At 39.1% G+C, this 18,709-nt stretch overlaps 1 protein-coding gene across 3 annotated transcripts in view; it reads right to left on the bottom strand.

Annotated features, from left to right (window-relative positions):
• Window positions 1–18,709, bottom strand: part of CTNND2 (catenin delta 2) — a 1,041,823-nt gene that overhangs the window by 38,299 nt on the left and 984,815 nt on the right. For all 3 annotated transcript variants that reach the window (XM_047768122.1, XM_047768109.1, XM_047768114.1), the window contains one exon: window positions 10,090–10,174. In XM_047768122.1, the coding sequence (XP_047624078.1) occupies window positions 10,090–10,174 (85 nt within the window). The remainder of the gene's footprint in view (window positions 1–10,089; window positions 10,175–18,709) is intronic.

Raw genomic sequence — 18,709 nt, 5'->3', positions numbered from 1 at the left:
ATGAGTCTGATTTCTAACCCTGGTGATTGTCAACAGAGTTTGAGCCCAGTGTTTGATTTGTCTTTGATTCGATCCCTGAATTTATGAATAAAAGAGTTTAATTCGCTTGTAGAGTAGATGAGTAGATGTTGTTCTTTCTGAAACCTTTGGAAATACTGTGAGCAAAATAAGGATTCTCAGAATTAGAGGCCGGAAAAATTATCTCCCCCTACTTGACAATAGGAACCCTTTCTATGGTAACTGTCCAGGGTCTGTTTTAAGGGCTTAGCATGTTTTCTTGGTGAGCAGCCCATGGAGAAGCAAGAGAGTAGAAGAGAGGTGGTACCTCTCAGTTACCATCACCTTTTCTCTGTACCCAACGCTCAGAGGCATTCTTATTCTTACTGTGATGTTCTGAGGATCCCTGAAACTCTTCACTCCATCTCAGGACACCTCTATGCCTCAGAGGATGGGACAGATTTATGATACCTGGAGCTCCACACTGAGAAGGGTGTCCATGGCATCACAGAGATGACCCTAGGTTGTTATTGTGACTTTTCTTAGAACCTTCTATAGTGGCCTGGAGTTCCCAAAGATCTTGGCTGGGACAGAAGGGAATCATCTGCTGGGTCCCATGGAGATCCAGAGACTAGTCAGAAGGTGCAGATGGAAGCTGGGGAAGGACAAAAAGCTGCTTTCCTGAGTTGGCATGTGCCTTCCTGGGAATCTAGGAACACATCCTACATAAGGCAGATGTCATGGGAGATGGCAGGAGACCTTATGGTGGGCACCTTGACCTAGGGGCTAACTATGCACCACAAGTAGGAATTCATCACTAGCAAGTGCAACATTCAGGCATGTTGGCTGTAATTCTTTAATAGCTTATTTTGCCCCAACATGAGAGCAAATGTGAAGATCTTGTTTATATTTCTAATAATTCAATATTAACACAAAACTATTTAACTAAAATTGAAGGAATATTTTGATTTAAAGCCTAAAAACTATGTGCTAAATATTGTTCAAAACCAAGTCCAAGGGATAAACAAGTTTACATCTTAAGTGACTGCTGCATAAGCAACACTTGAAAGCAAAATGGGTCATGCAAATTTTAAAACCCAAGCCTGTTGATGGGCATTTAGGTTGTTTCCATGTCTTGGCTAGGAAGCCCCACTAAAATTGGTTTTGTGAAGACCTGCAGTGATCTGTATTGGCTAGGAATGAGATAAACTTCAATTTTCCTTGTCATTAAGCTGAAGGCTGCATTGACAGCCTTCACAGACACTAGTAGCCAAGATGGGAATTGAGAAATTTGCAAAACAGAAAAATCAAAGTAACTATAAACTTCAATTGTTAAAAAAATTAAACCATCTATGTTATTTTTCCAAAGATGGAGATACGCTCTGTTTAACTTATTTCATTACTTCATTCTTATTTTCTAGCACACAATCATTCAGCATTTGTTCATTTTGCATGATATACGCTTAAGCTGTCCATTCAGAATTCTGTTCATTAAGAGTAGATATTAATTGTACTAGATATGAAAAGATACTCAACATCACTGATTATTAGAGAAATGCAAATCAAAAGTACAACAGTTACCATCTCATACTGGTCAGAATGGCCATCATTAAAAAGTCTACAAATAGCAAATGCTGAAGAGGGTATGTAGAAAAGGGAACCATACTACACTATTGATGGGAATGTAAATTGGTGCAGCCATATGGAAAATAGTATGGAGGTTCCTCAAAAAGCTAAAAATAGAGTTGCCATATGAACCAGCAATTCCATTCCTGGGCATATAACCAGACAAAACTTTAATTCAAAAAGATTCATGCCCCCCCCCATATTCATGTCAGCACTTGGTCATAATAGCCAAGACATGGAAACAACTTAAATGGCCATCAACAGGTGAATAGATTAAGAAGATGTGATACATCTATACAATGGAATACTACTCAGTCATTAAGAAGAACTAAATAATGCTATTTGCAGCAACATGGATACAACTAGAGATTCTCATACTCAGTGAAGTAAGTCAGAAAGAGAAAGTCAAATACCATATGATATATCTGATAGGTGGAATCTAAAATATGGCACAAATGAACTTATCTCCAAAACAGAAATAGACAAGACATAGAGAACAGACCTGTGGTTGCCAAGGGGGAAAAGGGGTGGGGGAGGGATGGATTGTGAGTTTGGGATTAGCAGATGTAATTTTATATATCAAGTGGATAAAGAATAAGGTCCTACTGTATAGCACAGGGAATTATATTCAATATCCTCTGATAAACCATAATGGAAAATAACATGAAAATTGTATATATATACATATGCACACACACACACATATGAATCACATTGCCATACAGTAGAAATTAACCAAAAATTGTAAATCAGCTATACTTTAATCAAAAAATTGTGCTAGAGTTGGAGGCAAGTCTCATTGCAATTTCTATGAAAAAATGACTTGTAATAATTTGTAATATACATCCTTTCCAAATTAATATTTGAATCAAGGAAGAAAACTGTTTCCTATAAAAGTACAAATAAATCTTATCTAGTTATTAAATACTACAGCACCATTATGCTGCAAAAATTTCAGCTCTAAGTTCAAGCTCTTTATGATGTTTAAAGCCACTCTGTAAAAGTTTGAATTTAAATTTTACTTGATTATTTATTTATTTCTCTCAAAGTATAGTTGATTTACAATGTGTTAGTTTCTGGGGTACAGCAAAGTGATTCAGTTATCATTCATCCAAATGAATCTGCTGTACAATTTTTTCAGGTCAATAAGGAATGAACTTAATTCAGAGCTGGGGAAGAAGTCAGAAAGGCAATTTTCAGGGGAGGTGATTTTTAAAAAAAAAAGTTCAGAGAAGCAGGTATGGTGGAGAGTGGGGTAATGGTGGAGTACAGATGTGTAGAAAGGCTTCAGAGGAGGGGGGAAAGTGAATTTGGACCCAGAAGTTAGGCACAGCTGGAGGCTGAGTGCAGGCAGAGACAGGGATGAAATAGAGAGGGAGGCTGAGGCTGCTTCTGAAAGGTCTTGTGGGCTTTGCTAAGATGTCTGGATTCCTTCCTACTGTAGGCAACATGAGCCACCATGGCTCCAAGGAGTAACTGAATCAGATTAGCTTTTTAGCAAGTTCACCGTAGTTGCCCTTTGAAGAACAGACACAAGTGGAGGAAGCCTGACAGTGTAGAGCCATTCAGGATCTGGGGTGATGATCCAGAAGCTGGAGGCAGCTGCTTGTGGCTATGACCGTGGACAGAAATGGATGGAAGCAGAATCCTGGGGGTTTCTGGTGGGCTGGATGCAGCTGTGTGAAGGAGAAGAAAGAGCCAGAGGTGGTTCCTGGGTAAGGCTTGGCTGCTGGGTGAAGGGCAGTGCTAGTCACTGATCAGAGAACAAAGATAGTGGAACCAAATCCAGGAAAAGTGGGCCTATGTGAGATGCTGTTGGTGTCTGGATTGATTATCTAGCAGGTGACCTGATATATGAAGAGAGGTTGGGGTTGGAGAAAGAGACTCAGGAGACCACTAATGAGGTTGGTACCTGAACCCAGGGAAGAGTTACAGACACTCAGGAAGAAGCCATGGGTGAGAAGAGAAAGATCAAATGCAGAACCCTGTGGGACATCCATATTTATGGAATGAACAGGAAGATGAGCCCATAAAGGATGGAGGAGGAGCAACCAGAGAGCCTTGGATGACTCAGGGGATGGTTATCTCACAGGAGTCAGGAGAAGACTACTTTGGTGAATGATGTTATTTTACCTTGACATTTTCAAACTATAAACATACAGGAGCACAGCAGGGCTCCTTATCAGAGGAACATGGCATGCTATTACTAAGCCAGGGTCTGACCTCATGCCTTCTCATTCCAGCCCTAGACTTCTGCATGGTCCTCCATCCAATGAGTGTGTCTTCAGCACAAGTGACCTGCCACACACACAAATTCCCCACCGAAATGGTATAAACTCATCCCAACCACTTCTAAAACCACAACAGCTTTCACTGTCTTTAACGGGCTTCCTATGAAACGTATGTTTGTAGCTTGATTTACATAAACCCAACCATGCAAGGGTCTTCCCTCTGGGACTCTATACATTGCCAAAACTGTTGGTGGGGACAGCTGCTCAGCAGAAAGACTGTGGGAAGGGGGACTGGATTAGGCACCGAAGGGCTGGAAAGAGGGTGGAGGTACCAAGAAGAAAGGGATTGGTGAAAATATAGGTGGAGGTGATCAATGATGATGATGATAAAATGAAATTCTAGGATCCAAACATTCAGCTTTCTGTGGACAGGATGTCAAAGAGCATCTATCAGCCAGACGACATGAAAACTATCCTAGGATTTATAGCAGTGACCCCGCTATTGTACGACTCCCCAATTGACAAAGCTCTTGGATGACCATTGTCCCATTTCAGGTTATCAGCCAGGTGAGCAGGCAGGTGCGAGGAGTTTACTTCCCTGGATGAGGAAAGTGAGGGGTGGGGATAGGACTGAAGCAGAGATGTACACAGTTCTCACGAAAAGATGTGAGGGTTGTCTGATGCAAGGGGTGAGGAAAGCTGAACACTCCAGACTCTGAAGGAAGCAGAAGGAAGGCATCATGGTGGCCTGTGTTAGACCATTTTAAGAGGCTATTTACTTTTCTGGCCTCTACGTCAGGAACCTGCTCACTAGGTTCAGATAACTGAATATAAAACAACCCCAGCATATCTCTGAGCCCTGACTGTAAGGTCTGGTGAATCGAAGGTCTATCCCTGTCCATCCAAGGAGGGGGCCCTCAGGCTGTCCAAAGTCAACTGCTGCACCCATGGGCAGAGAGGCTCAAGTTACTTGCCCAAGGTCATGAGGCTAGTAAGTGGCAGAGCTGTGCCTTTAACTGGCCATTTGATTCTAAGTCCTATGCATTTTGAACTTCATCATATAATACAATGAACCTCTTAGGAACTGATTTGCTTCTATGCCTCATTAGTTGAAGTTGAATTTCAGCACCAGGGATATATAGTCTCATTCTCTTTATTCTCTTTCAAATAAACCTGGAAGAACATACTCATTCAGGGGTGCTACATGACAGAAGGCATGCTGATGAACTTGCACACATGTGGAAAAAAGATACCATAGTGAAGGTCCTGGAAATGTTGATATATTACAACCGAGCATGAACTGTAATAATAATGTGTCAATATCCATGCAACTGAGAACCAATGACCTTGTAGGGATATGATGCCTCGTGTCAAAAACAGGAAGCCTTCCACAGAGAGGAGAAATTAGATTTTTCAGAATGGGGTTGGAGGACAGAAGTTACAGATAGGGAGATCTGGGCTTAATGTAAGGGAGAAGTTCTGAAAATCAAGTCACTCTTAAGATGGAAATATTATGCCCCATTAGGTAGTGATTGCAATTGATGTTGAAGATATTTGACCAAAAGGAAATGACTACTGGGGCTGATACTGCCTTTCTTCCCTTGGTGAAGCAATTTCCTTCCTCCTGCCACAAAGTTTCAGCAGGGCTCACGGTGACCCACTTTTTGCATCCGCCCCAGAGCTGGGTAGCTGGGTGTGGCCATGTGGCTGAGGTCATGGTCCGGGGAGGGGAGCAGGAGTTTGGTCCCTTTTGCATTACTTGCTTCAAAGAGCATCACTTGTCCTCACTTTCCTTCTCTCTTTTCATGGGCTGGAATGAGAGGGGAATGGCTGGGGAGCTTTGTCTATACAGGCGAGAACAACACCGTAAGACAAGGCAGAGTAACAAGATGGGTCCCAGGGTCACCTGCTAATCCTGGGCCACCTGCCTAATGAGGTAACATTCCATGAGAGGGAAAGAAATACTTTAGCTTGAGCTTCTGTATTTTTGAGTTTCTCTGTTAGAGTGACTTAGTCTGTGACCTAATACAACAATTTTTTTTGAGAAATACAGATGATTAAAGTATTACATAAGGGTTTATAAGAAATGATTTCCATAATCTTATAATTCTATGTCCCCCCAAATTTATCTTTCTTCCAAGACCAACTGTCCCAATAGACCCCACTGTAGTCAATTTATGTCAGTGACCTCATTTTAAAAAAATACCATAGTTCAAAATAGTCAAGAACTTTTGATCTGCTTTTCTTTTATCCCTTTATCAAGTCTTTTCCCAGGCTTATCTTCTTTTCATTTAGAAAACATCCTCTGAAAACACACAATGGTAAAGTTTAAAGTTCTCTTTGTGGTTGTCTAAACTTAAGGATTATTTAACAAATAAAAAGGTGATGCATTATTTAGCCTGTGTGTGATAACATTCTTGTCCAACTGTTTATTTTCCCTTAGGGGAGAAATCAGAAATCCAGGGCTTACCGAAGTCGAAGTCCGAAGTAGAAGGTTTGGATAATGCAAATATGTTTTGGCTCAAATGTATCAGGAATCCAACATAATTTTGTTATTTAGTCAACACGCCTAGCCAAAAGAATGTTCTGATTTACTAAATGGATTTCTCTCTCTAAGTAAATAAAGTAGCTGAGCTAATGAAATGTGATTCTGGCCTCTGTGCTTGGGTCCTAAGAGGAAATAAGCCAGGGACAGATGGACCTTTAATTCTGTCCTAGAGATAGGCCATTTTTATTTCAATTTCCATCTCTCTACTCATGCTTTCCCTCTTATCTATAATGCCCTTTCCTCTTACCTCCTCATTTAAGCAAACTCTTAAGTTCTACAAGATTTTGCTCTATAATGTGCCTTCTCTTAATTTATTCAGTAAATATGTAGTATATAGTTGACTATAATTGTTCCATATTTTCATTTTTATCCATAGTAGCTGATCCATGATTTCTTCGGAAGTCTTCCTTTTCTAAGCCTCCAATAGGTGTTTAATAAATAGATTTGAGGCACAGATAATTAAAAGATATGGATCAGGCATTTGCAAAATGATATATACATTGTCAATGAAGAACAAAATAGAATTTTATTGCCCCTCTGATTAAAGGCAATTCATAAAGATGAATGAATTTTGTTTCCTCTCCAAGGGACTTTTCAAAAAGAAAAGCTTTTGTGAATTTTGAGCTTTGCTATTAGCAGCTCTTATACTGGGCAAAGAGGACCTCATCTCATCTCACAATGGCAGATTTTGGAATTTATTAAGAACAGCTCTTTCTCAATACTTTAACATCACCGGTCAACTAAAAACATCACCACCAGTTTCTCCACCTGTCTTTCTTGAATCTCCCCACATGAAACACATCTTAAATGCTCTTTAGCTCTTGAGTTTCAGCTCCATTAAATCCTGTCAACACATTCTTTTTCCCCTAGAAATAGAAAGACAATTACACTTTTCCAAATCCTAGTACCAATACAGAAAAAAACTAAGACGGCAAATTCATACTATTCAACAGATAACTTGTAGCTTCTCTATAAGCAGTTTCCCTTCAGTGAACAAAAGTATGAGAAGGTGTATTTCAGCAAAGAAATGCATGGGATCCCAGGGAAAGTGGAGTCTATTTGAGGCAGTGATATTTCACTGAGCATCTGGAGCCACTGATTCAGAACGACAGGCTCCTTTCTAATTTATAGCATGTTCTTTACGTCTGGCTGCCTGTTTAGTTGAACGATCCTGTCCTGAGAGAGAATTTGCCCCTGAAGGAGTCCAAGGAGGAACCAAGTAGGGATGCTGGGATGTGCATTTCACATAAAACAGAATGGAACCACAACATTTTAGGTGAAGGGCTTATTTTAACATGCAAGATACTTAGGAAAGCTATAAATAATCCAGAACACCCCTCTACCCCTTAATTTTGCAATGTTTCAACTTAAACAGGCTTCCTCTTAAGGAATCGGAAAATCTTGAAAGAGAAATATATGGGCTAAATTTTATAAACTTCAGCACAAGTAATGAATGCTTAAGGGAACTAGGAAAGCTTTGGGAAACCTAGAAATAGACTCTTAGTAGAAGCAGTTCTTAAAATATTTAAGTAAAAAGTAAATAATACTTTTTTGCATTGGCTTAGCAAAAGACAAATTTTCCCTCTGGTAAGATGGGTCTTGCCCTCTCTGATGTGAAACTTTGGCTGTGGCCCCACCTCACCATCCCAAGACTGGTAGGCTGGGGACCAAGGTGGCAATGACTTCCAGCTCTCTCTCCTCCATGCAGGCAGCCAGGGGCTGGAAGGTGTTTTGGGCGGTTGTGGATGGAAGCCAAGTTCATGCCCTCTGAATCCCTATAGAGATTGATGCCTAAGCTACTTTTCCTGTTTATCTATCAATGATGTCCTCTGCTCCTATTTGTTCATTCAGATCAATCCTGGGGTCATCGATCCTGTAAACGACTCACATTTGCCGGTCTGGTAACAACAAAACAACTTCTCAAAGACCTTGTTAAGGAACTCTCCCCTCCCAACCACAAAAGACCAGTTAGGCATCATTTGTTTAGCAGCATTTAGAAATGAGGTGTAGAATCAAAATGTCTAGATGGAAACTTTTTCTCTTAAGGTTTTATTTTTAAACCATTTTGGGGAAGAAGTCTTCTTTGAAATGTGCAATAGAAATTGACTCAATGCTGTAAATCAACTACACCCTAATTTATATATATATATATATATGCCAGGAAAAAAAATCACTGTCAGGATCCATTTCAAAGAGATTTTTTCCTATGTTTTTTCTAACATAGGAGGTTAGAATGATTTCAGGTCTCACATTTAGATCTTTAACTGATTTCAAGCTAGTTTTGTGAGTGGTGTGGGATAGAGGTCTGGTTTCATTCCTTTACAAATGAATATCCAACTTTCCCAGCATCATTAATTGAGGAGACTGTCTTTACTCAAAGAGTTTTCTGGCTCTTTTGTCAAGTATCTGCTTGTGTTTATTTCTGTGTTGTTACAAATGGTTTACTTTTTAAATGACTCATAAACAACCTTTGTTCTCTGGATAATTTTTTCTCATATTAAGAATTTCAACGTGGAGTTCCCATTGTGGCTCAGCAGACGAGGCTCAGATCTGACGTTGCTGTGGCTGTGGTGTAGGCCGGCAGTTGTAGCTCTGATTAGACCCCTAGCCTGGGAACTTCCATGTGCCACACCCAAGGCCTTGCTAAGTAAATAAATAAATATTAAAAAACTAAAAAACTGCAACCATTTTTGAGCATTGTTAAGTTGAAATTCCTTTTTTTTTTGCTGCTTTTTAGGGCCACACACACAGCATGTGAAATTTCCCTGGGGTAGAGGTTGAATCAGAGCCACAGTTACTGGCTTAGACCATAGCTACACCAACATGGGATCTGTGCCGCATCTATGACCTACACCACAGCTCATGCCAACGCCAGATCCTTAGCCCACTTAGCTAGGCCAGGTATGGAACCCGAATCCTCATGGATAGCAGTCAGGTTTGTTACGGCTGGGCCAAAAAAGGAACTCCTTGTTGCAGTTTTTTGTTTTGTTTTGTTTTGTTTTTTAAATTCCCGATTGTCCTGGTAAAATCTGTATGGAATTAATTTAGGCATTTATAAAATAAGAAAAAAAAAAAAAAGAAATTCCTGCCTGCCCCGGGACAATCTACTGAACTAACGCCCAGCTTCTTCCTATGATCTACGGCCATCATTAGGATCATTAGCCCTTCACCCTGTGCAGTAAAGAGGTCAGGGTCTCGGGCTAGGAACATAGGTCAGGCTATCAGATCTCTTCGCAATGTTTCTGAGCTATAATACTTCTCGACTTACTTTATGTTTTATTCTGTCTCCTCTTCACAATGACTTCGATTATTTATTGGCACTTGTTGATGTTTTGTGTGTGTCTTTGTGTTTGTCAAAATCCCTTGGTTAATTACTTTTCAGTTTATTATACAATATAGAAGCTCAGAAACAGAAGCTTATTTTATTTATAGTAAGACTCTATGACTAGAGGTTTGTCCAATCCAGATAATTCATGGATCTTGGTGCATATATTCAGGGGACATTTAGTGACCCTTTTCTTCTGCTTCTTCATTGATTCTCTTGTCTCAGTTGTGTTTCAATTACTCAGATTATTGGACAAGTGCCCTCCTTCATATCTATGACACATCATGTTGTGGCTGTATACTGTGTCTTTGGGCTCAAATCCGTGTGCAGCTCACAAGCCCAGAAGGTAAAGCAAACCTTACCTTTTTGTAGAGACTCCTCAGATCTCGGTACTGCCACATGCTGTTTAGGACCTGAGATGCGGCCTTGACCACCTTTGGAGAGTGTCTGATAAACAAAAGACAGGATATGCAAGATGGTGAGCAGGACAGCTGGGCTTCAACTTGATACCAATTTGTCAGGAAACAGCAAGAATAAACAGAATAAAAGTCTCCTGGCTCTCCTCTTTTTCCAGCCCGGTAAGTGCAAGGGATGCTTGTCATCAGTCTCGAACCTTATTCTTACCCATACACCCTTGATGGGGAGAGACCAGAAAGAATGGCGATTTGGCAAAGAATTTTGAAAATGCAATCCCAAGAGCAATGCACTGAGTCAGAATGTAGATTTAGCATTTGACTATGAAATGAAACAGGAAGAAAAAAATAGTGATCCGGAAGGGCCGAGTTCAGGGGTTTTGATGGTAGTGTTGTTTAACACCTGTGTAGTAACAATAAAAAAGAGATTTATTTTCTCAGCTGAGGCATGAGAACAGGTATAGCAGGAATCATAGCGATTACTCTCCATCTGCTGATGATGCCAAGCACAGGAGCATGGCAGTAAAGCTGAAGCATGTCCACAATGGCACTTACATTTATATTGAGGAATATGCATGGACAAGCATCTATAAGTAAAGCCCTTGATACAATTAAAGTTCTTTCTTCTGGATCAGAGTGAGAAACAAAGGTCACATAAACTTTTGATCAGTGGTTCTTATCATTGTTTTTGAGTCATGGCTTTGGAATCCCTATGAAACTAATAGTTAAATATTTTGGCTTTGGTTCAGGGCCAACCTGCATCTCAACACTAGGTCAATAAATCTATGTCGATTTAACTCGATCCAATTCTTGGAAGTCATTCGGACCAGTGATGGGGGAACCTATTAACAACAAGTGGATTCTTTATTCTCAAAGGGTGCTTCCACCACCAGCTGCGCAACTCATATGGCTGCTGCTGACACTGTGGCTGATCCAAGGGGCAGGCACACTTTTGCTATAAAGGGTCAGATAAAAATTCTTTGATTTGTGGGCCATATGGTGTCGGTCATGGCTACTCAACCCTGCCACTTCAGGATGAGAGGAGTCATAAATAATACACAAATGAATAGATGTGGCTGTGTTCCAATCAAATATTATTTACAAGAAGGGTGGGTGGGTGGGATTTGGCTTGTGGGTCTATGTTGTGACTCCTGGAGTTGGACAGGACATAACCACTCATGAGGACTCCAATGTGAAGGCCACCCCTGAAGCTGACCTGTGGTGCACTGGCCCATAGATTCCCCTGAAGAGAATAGCTGAACTGAGACCAAAAATGCTTTTGACATCAAATGGCCTTTGAAGTGGAAAGTGAGCTGATGGTGACATGGGATTGGATTTGAGAGGCAGAATGAATGGATATGTGAGGACATGCATTTTCTAATGAATTTATGGAATGTTAATACACGGTCATTTAAATGTCCACTATTTTCCTGGGTCTTCCTGTTTGTGATTTAGACTAAATATGTGTAAGATTTCTTTATCCACTTACCTACTGGAAACAATAACAAGCACTCTTACTATTATTATTGCTAACCTGGAATTCAACTTTGGGGGTTTTGAAAATCTCTTAGTCATATTACATACTTTTGAAAGAAAAAAAATAGATAGTTTTTATAAATTTCAAATTTTGTTCTCTATGAGAGATGAGCTATTTTTAAGTAACATATATATTTTCTTCTACTAAAATGGCAGGTGCTAAATAATTTCACATTTATGTTAGTATCATGCTCTAAATATACTAAATTCTTTTGACTTAGAGACAGAGAATTTTTGCTCTTTCATGGATACAGGTACACTTGATTCCTTTAAAAAACTGAACTATCATTGACCTACAGCAATATGTTAGTACCTGGTGATCCACCATTTGTGTACATTACAAAATGGCCACCATGATAACTCTAGTTACCATCTGTCACTATACAAATTACAATATTATTGAGTATATTCCCCAATGCAGTACATTTCATCCCTATGATTCATTTATCTTGCAACTGAAATTCTGTATTTCTTAATCTCCCTCACCTATTTCACTCATCCCCACAACCCCTATCCTCTGTAAGAGTCTGTTTTTGTTTAATTATGTTTTTCTTCTGTTTTGCTTCTTAGATTCCACATACAAGTAAGATCATATGGTATCTGTCTTTCTCTGCCTTATTTCACTTAACATAATACCCTCTAGTTCCACCCATATTGTTGCAAGTAACAAGATTTGATTCTTTTTTATCACCAAGTAATATTCTCTTGTGTGTATTTACACACACAGACACCCACAGACACCCACACACCACATTTTCATTGTTCATTCACAGATTTCATTATCCATTCATCTATTGATGGCCTCTTAAGTTGTTTCCATACACTGGCTATTGTAAATAATGTTGCACTAACATTGAGGTGCACGTGTCTTTTCAAATTAGTATTTTTTGTTTTCTTTGGATAAATATAAAGAACTAGAATTGCTGGAGTATATGGTAGCTCTGTTTTCAATTTTTTGAGGACCTTCCATACTGTTTTCCATAGTGGCTGCACCAGTTTATATTCCCACCCATAGTGCACATGGGTTCCCTTTTTTCCACATCCTTGCTTTTTGTCCTTTTGATAATAGCCATTCGGACAGCTGTGAGGTGATATCTCATTGTGGTTTTGATTTGCATTTCTCTGAAGATTAGCGATGATGAACATCTTTTCATGTGCCCGTTGGACTTCTGGATGTCTTCTTTAGAAAATTGCCCATTCAAGTCTTCTGCCTATTTTTTAACTGGGTTGTTTGTTTTTTTTTTGTATATTGAGTTGTATGAACTGATTATATATTTTGGATATTAACCCCTTGTTGGTTATATTATTTGCAAATATTTTCTCCCATTTAGTAGACTGTCTTTTTGTTTTGAAGATGGTTACCTTTGCTGTGCAAAAGCTTTCAAGTTTAATTAGGTCCCATTTGTTTATTTTTGCTTTTGTTTCCTTTCTTGAGGCGATGGACCCCTGAAAATATTGCTACAACTTATGTCAGAGTATCCTACCCATATTTTCATCTAGGAGGTTAAGATTTCTGGTCTTTCATTTAAGTCTTTAATCCATCTTGAGTTTAATTTTATGTATGATGTTAGAGGACATTCTAATTTCATTTTTTTACATGGAGCTGTCCAGTTTTCCTAGCACTGCTTTTTGAAGAGACTGACTTTTCTCCATTGTATATTCTTGCCTCCTTTGTTATATATAACTTGACTATAAATGTGTGGGTATATTTTGGGGCTTTCTATCATGTTCCATTGATCTAAGTATCTGTTTTTGTGCCTTGGCAAAGGTGGCCTCCATGCCAGTGGAGAGAGGTGCCAGAACAAGAGGTGCTGGAGCAGGTGCTCATTGTGGACTGGAGTGGTCTTGGGAAATCTGCTAGAGCCCCAGACAGTTTTCAATCTGCTTCTTCTGAGCTGTTCCCAGGGGTAAGCAAGTTTGTTTTCATTCCTCACAAGTGGAGTCCCAGTTTCCTTCTCTCTTCCTTCCTGCCCTTCTTTCCTTTCTTCCTTCCTGCCTTTATTCCTTCTTTTCAGAAAAAAATGATATTTCTAAATTATAAATGTTAGTAAAGTATAGTTGATGTACAATGTGACAATTTCTGCTGTACAGCAACATGACTCAGTAATATATGTACATACATTCTTTTTAAATATTATTTTCCATCATGGCCTATCTCGGAAGATTGGTTATAGTTCCCTGTGCTATAGAGTAGGACCATATTGTTTATCCATTCTAAATAGTTTGCATCTGCTAGCCCCAAACTAGCACCCAGTCTATCACTCCTTCCTCCCTCCCTCTTGGCAACCACAAGTCTGTTCTCTATGTCTGTGAGTCTTTTTCTATTTTGGAGAGAAGTTTGTGCCATATTTTAGATTGCAAATATCAATGATATTAATGATATTATATGGTATTTGCCTATTTCTGACTCAACTTCATTTAGTATGAGAATCTTTAGTTGCATCCATGTTGGTGTAAATGGCATTATTTTGTTCTTTTTTATGGTGGAGTATATTCCATTTTATATATGTACCACATCTTCTTAATCCATTCATCTGTTGATGTACATTTATATTGTTTCCATGTCTTAGCTATTGTGAACATGGAGTTCATGGACTTTTTTAAATTATAGTTTTGTCTGGATATATGCCCAAGTCACAGTTTCTTACAGCCTTCATACCAGTGTTAGAAACAGCTAAGGGGACCTGTCTTCCCAATGTCAGATCCCAGGACTGGGTGCCCCATATATGGCTCGAACCCCTCATTCCACAGGGAGAATACCTAGGCCGTGGTATCTCCCTTCTCTTCTGTGTTCCCTGCTTCTGTGATCCTGACCCAATCATACTGCCTCCCTTCCTACCAGACTTGGTGTGTATCTTTCTTTTCAGACTTGGTTGTAGAAGAGCCTTTCTACCAGTTTCCAGGTTGTTTTTGGAAAGAGATGCTCCATACGTTGATGTTTTGATGTATTTTTTAGAGGAAGGGGAGGCCAATATTCTCCCACTCTGCCATCTAAATCTCCCTCCTCCACATTTCATATTTTTTTACTTAATATTTTCTATCTTTTTTGCTTTGTGTATCCCTTAACTACTTATTATGGCTATAGATGATTTTTACTGCTTTTGTTTTATAACATTCTGACTGGCTTTATCAGTGGTTTACCTACTACTGAATATTTGTCTTTACCAATAGGCATTCTTCTTTGGCAATTTTCATGTTTCTAGCTGTGATCTTTTCAACGTAGAGAAGTCTTGTTAACATTTCTTGGAGTTCCCATTGTGGCTCAGTGGTTAACAAATCCGACTAGGAATCATGAAGTTGCAGGTTCAATCCCTGGCCTCGATCAGTGGATGAAGAATCCGGCGTTTCTGTGAGCTGTGGTGTAGGTCTCAGACATTGCATTGACTCTCATGTAGGCTGGTGGCTACAGTTTCGATTAGACCCCTAGCCTGGGAACCACCATATGCCATGGGTGTGGCCCTAGAAAAGACAAAAAAACCCAAGCATTTCTTGTAGAGCTGGTTTAACGGAACTGAATTCTTTTAGCTTTTGTTTGTCTGCAAAATGATAGCCTTGGTGGGTAGAGTATTCTTTGTTATAGAAGTTTTTTTGCTTTCATTGCTTTGACTATACATGCCACTCTCTTCTGGCCTGCAAAATTTCTGGGGGGAAAGTCAGCTGAGAATCTCATGGGAGTTCCCTTGTATGTAATTAGTTGCTTTTCCTTTGCTGCTTTCATTTTTGCCATCTTAATTACAATGTGTCTTGGTGAGGACCTCTTTGAGTTCATCTTGTTTGAGACTCTCTGTACTTTCTGGACCTAGATGTCTGATCCTTTTCCGGGCTGGAGAAGTTTTCAGCTGTTATCCCTTCAAATAAGTGATCTGTCCCTTAACTCTTTTCTTTCTGAATCCCTACAATGTGAATATTAGTATGTTTAAACTATCCCAAAGGTATCTTAATCATAATTTTTAAAATTTCTTCTGTTCAGCTTGGTTGATTTTGTCCACTCTGTCTTCCAGTTTGCTAATCCATTTCTCTGTATCATCTAATCTATTACTGATTCTTTCTAGTATACTTTTATTTCAATTATTGTATTTTTCAGTATTCTTTTGTCCTTCTTTATATTTTCTAATTCTTTGTTAAACTTTTTACTGTGTTTATCCACTCATTCTTCTCCTATGCATCTTTATATCATCACCTTGAACTCTTTATTCAGTACAGTGCTTTTCTCTGCTTAATCCTTCTCCTGGGGTTTTATCTTGTTCCTTTATTTGGAACATATTTTTCTGTCACCTCACTTTGCTTAAGTCTCTGTTTTTATTTCTGTGTATCAAGTAGGTCTGTTATATTTCCTGAACTTAGGGAAGTGGCATTATGGAGGAGATGCCCTCATGGGGCCAGTAGCACATCCTCCTCTGGTCACCAGAGGTATATGCTCTAGGGGCACCCACTTTGTGGGCTTAGTGGGCCCCTCTTTTGTGGTGGTGCTGACTACTATGGGTGCACTGGTAGGTGGGCTGGCCCTCTGGCCTGGCTGGCTATCAGGCCCTGCCTTGTGTAATGGCTCCTGGCTCACTGGCAGGCAGGGCTGGGATTGGAGCTTACTGGCTGGGGGCAGGTAAACATCTGGCACTAACAGACTAGAATGAGGACACCAAGGTGGCACTTGGTAGCACCAGTGGTAGAAGGAGCTCCCTATAATGCCTGCTGCTAGCATTTCTATTCCTAGAGGGAGTCTCAGTTGCCTCTTACCTCTTGGAGAGGATCCCTAAGATCAGCAAGAAGGTCTGACCCAGGCTCTTTTCAAATTACTGTCTCTGTGCTTGGTCTTGGGGTGTGCAAGAATTTGTGAGAGCCCTTTAAAAGCAAGAATCTCTGTTTCCTACAGCTCTCCAGCTCTCCCATGTGAGTGCTGGTCTTCCTGGTGCTGGGGAGCTTGAAGTAGGCTCTGTGGGGAGAACCTCTGCAATTGCGATTATCCTCTCATATTATTCTCATATAATCAATGCTGAACAAAGACCAAATGCTTTGTTTTGCTGTATTTTATCACTGCTAGCTAGATATACGTCTATGACAAAAGTCAAGCAACTCTAAAGGAACATATATTAATATTCAGGTAGCGATAATGTAGTTGAAACATATTTAGTATGCAAAAATTTCTCTGATGGTGTAATTTTTTTCTACTTCTGGCTTAGTTACAAAATAGAAAGAGACTGAATATGTAATGAATAATAGCTTTTAACCTCTCAATTAAAATGCTGATACATCACAGTGTTATACAAACTTATGAAGGTCAAAGAAACATTGCTTTCTTTTCAGATTTTAATTTTGTTTCATCCACTAGACCAGTCCTATGCAAGGTCTACTTGAAAAACTACAACTGTTGAGTGGAGGACTTGAACAATTGAGTACTTTTAATGTGACAAGTGATTATAACCTCAGCCACAATACACAGTTCCTTACTGACAAGTAACAAGTGAGACTATTAATGGCTTTTTTGTTTTATGACACATCCAGCACTATTTCCTATTTAAGTGTTAAAATCTGAAAAAACACAAATGTACTTTTGAAAGAGATGGACATGACAGAATGTCCATAATGGGTGTTTAAAATGATGTGAAAAAAATAAGTTATCAAGACTTCAAATGTGGTAAGTATAAGACTCCTATAAGAGTCATTAATGACTACACGATGTCTGATCTTCGCTAGAGTTGTCAAATTAGGGATAACTGAGAATTTCAGTTGTGTGAGATTTGTTGTGGGTGTTCCACATGGCCATTCCAGCAGTAGGATCCAGAATAACAGTTCCAGTGGTTTTACTGGCAAGATGCAGTGAGTGGTGTAGTTCAAAGAGACTGTGAATGGCAACTTGCCAGTCTAACTCATTTGTATCATAGCACATTTTAGCTTGTGTATATATAGAAAGAAAACATGTAAATACATAAACTGGAGAATCAGAGCTACATAAGTTTTTTCGTCTGTGTTTTCTCATGCTATCTCAGATTAAAAGTTTGAATAATTTTGGGGGGAGGGCAAGTTGGCAAGTGTTTTACAAAGTGATTAGAGCAAACTGATATTCTTCCCTTCTCCAATGACTAAATAATCCCCAGTTCCAAAAATTCTATTTTCAAAAGAGCGTTTCTATTTTATTAAAACATGTCTAGAAAGCCATGGGAATCTCAGTGACTAGTATCATGACAGAATCGAGTGAAAATGGGGACTTCAGTGCTAAGATCCCGAGCAGTTCTTCTGGATTCATTTTGTTTTAAGAGCAATGAGAAGCAATAATCATATCGAAGTATAAGTGAAAGAGAAGGATATCTCCAGTTATAAAAATCTTGTTTTGAACCCCAAACTAGTCGTTATATAAAAAAGAGAGAAACCACATAAAAGAATGGATGAGGCTGACTGATCAGGAGAACTATAACTGGGAAGACGCTAGACTCAAACAAATTCAACACTTCTTATTAAATTCATAATCCAGACAGCCAACATTGGGAAAAAAAGATGAAAAAAAAAAAAAGGACATTAAACAAGTAACTATTCCATAAAGAAATTTTCAAGTCAATTTAAAGGACTTTATGAGATTATCTGTTGTGAAAAAAAACTTCCCATTAATAATAATCCAGATGGGACCAGACCTAACAGGACCATTTTCTGGATTGGTAATGTGGATATATACCATTTCATAGACGGCTTCCTCATATGAGTTTTTAATTAGTTCCACCAAATAATTTTCTTTGGCCATAGAACTGATGAAGGCATCTTTTCTCTGTAAGGCTCATTTAGTTATGCTTATTGTAGTAGGGACGGAAGGAATCAATATAACTACCTCCCAAAGCTCTACAGTCGTACAATTCAGAGAAAATGCTTTATTCTTTAAATGTCTTATGACTTCAACAAATATATCAGAATGTTGTTGTGGACTATGGTTTTACTGTATGTTTGCTTAAGAAAAGCATAACATTTTAAAACCTCTTAAAGCTTGGAATAGGTAAGCATTTCAATTAGATTCCAAATGTCTACTGAAGCCATTTAAAAAAGAAAACCA

Source organism: Phacochoerus africanus, chromosome 1 (genome assembly GCF_016906955.1).
Source record: "Phacochoerus africanus isolate WHEZ1 chromosome 1, ROS_Pafr_v1, whole genome shotgun sequence".
NCBI lineage: Eukaryota > Metazoa > Chordata > Mammalia > Artiodactyla > Suidae > Phacochoerus > Phacochoerus africanus.
This window is presented reverse-complemented; position numbering and strand designations above follow the sequence as displayed.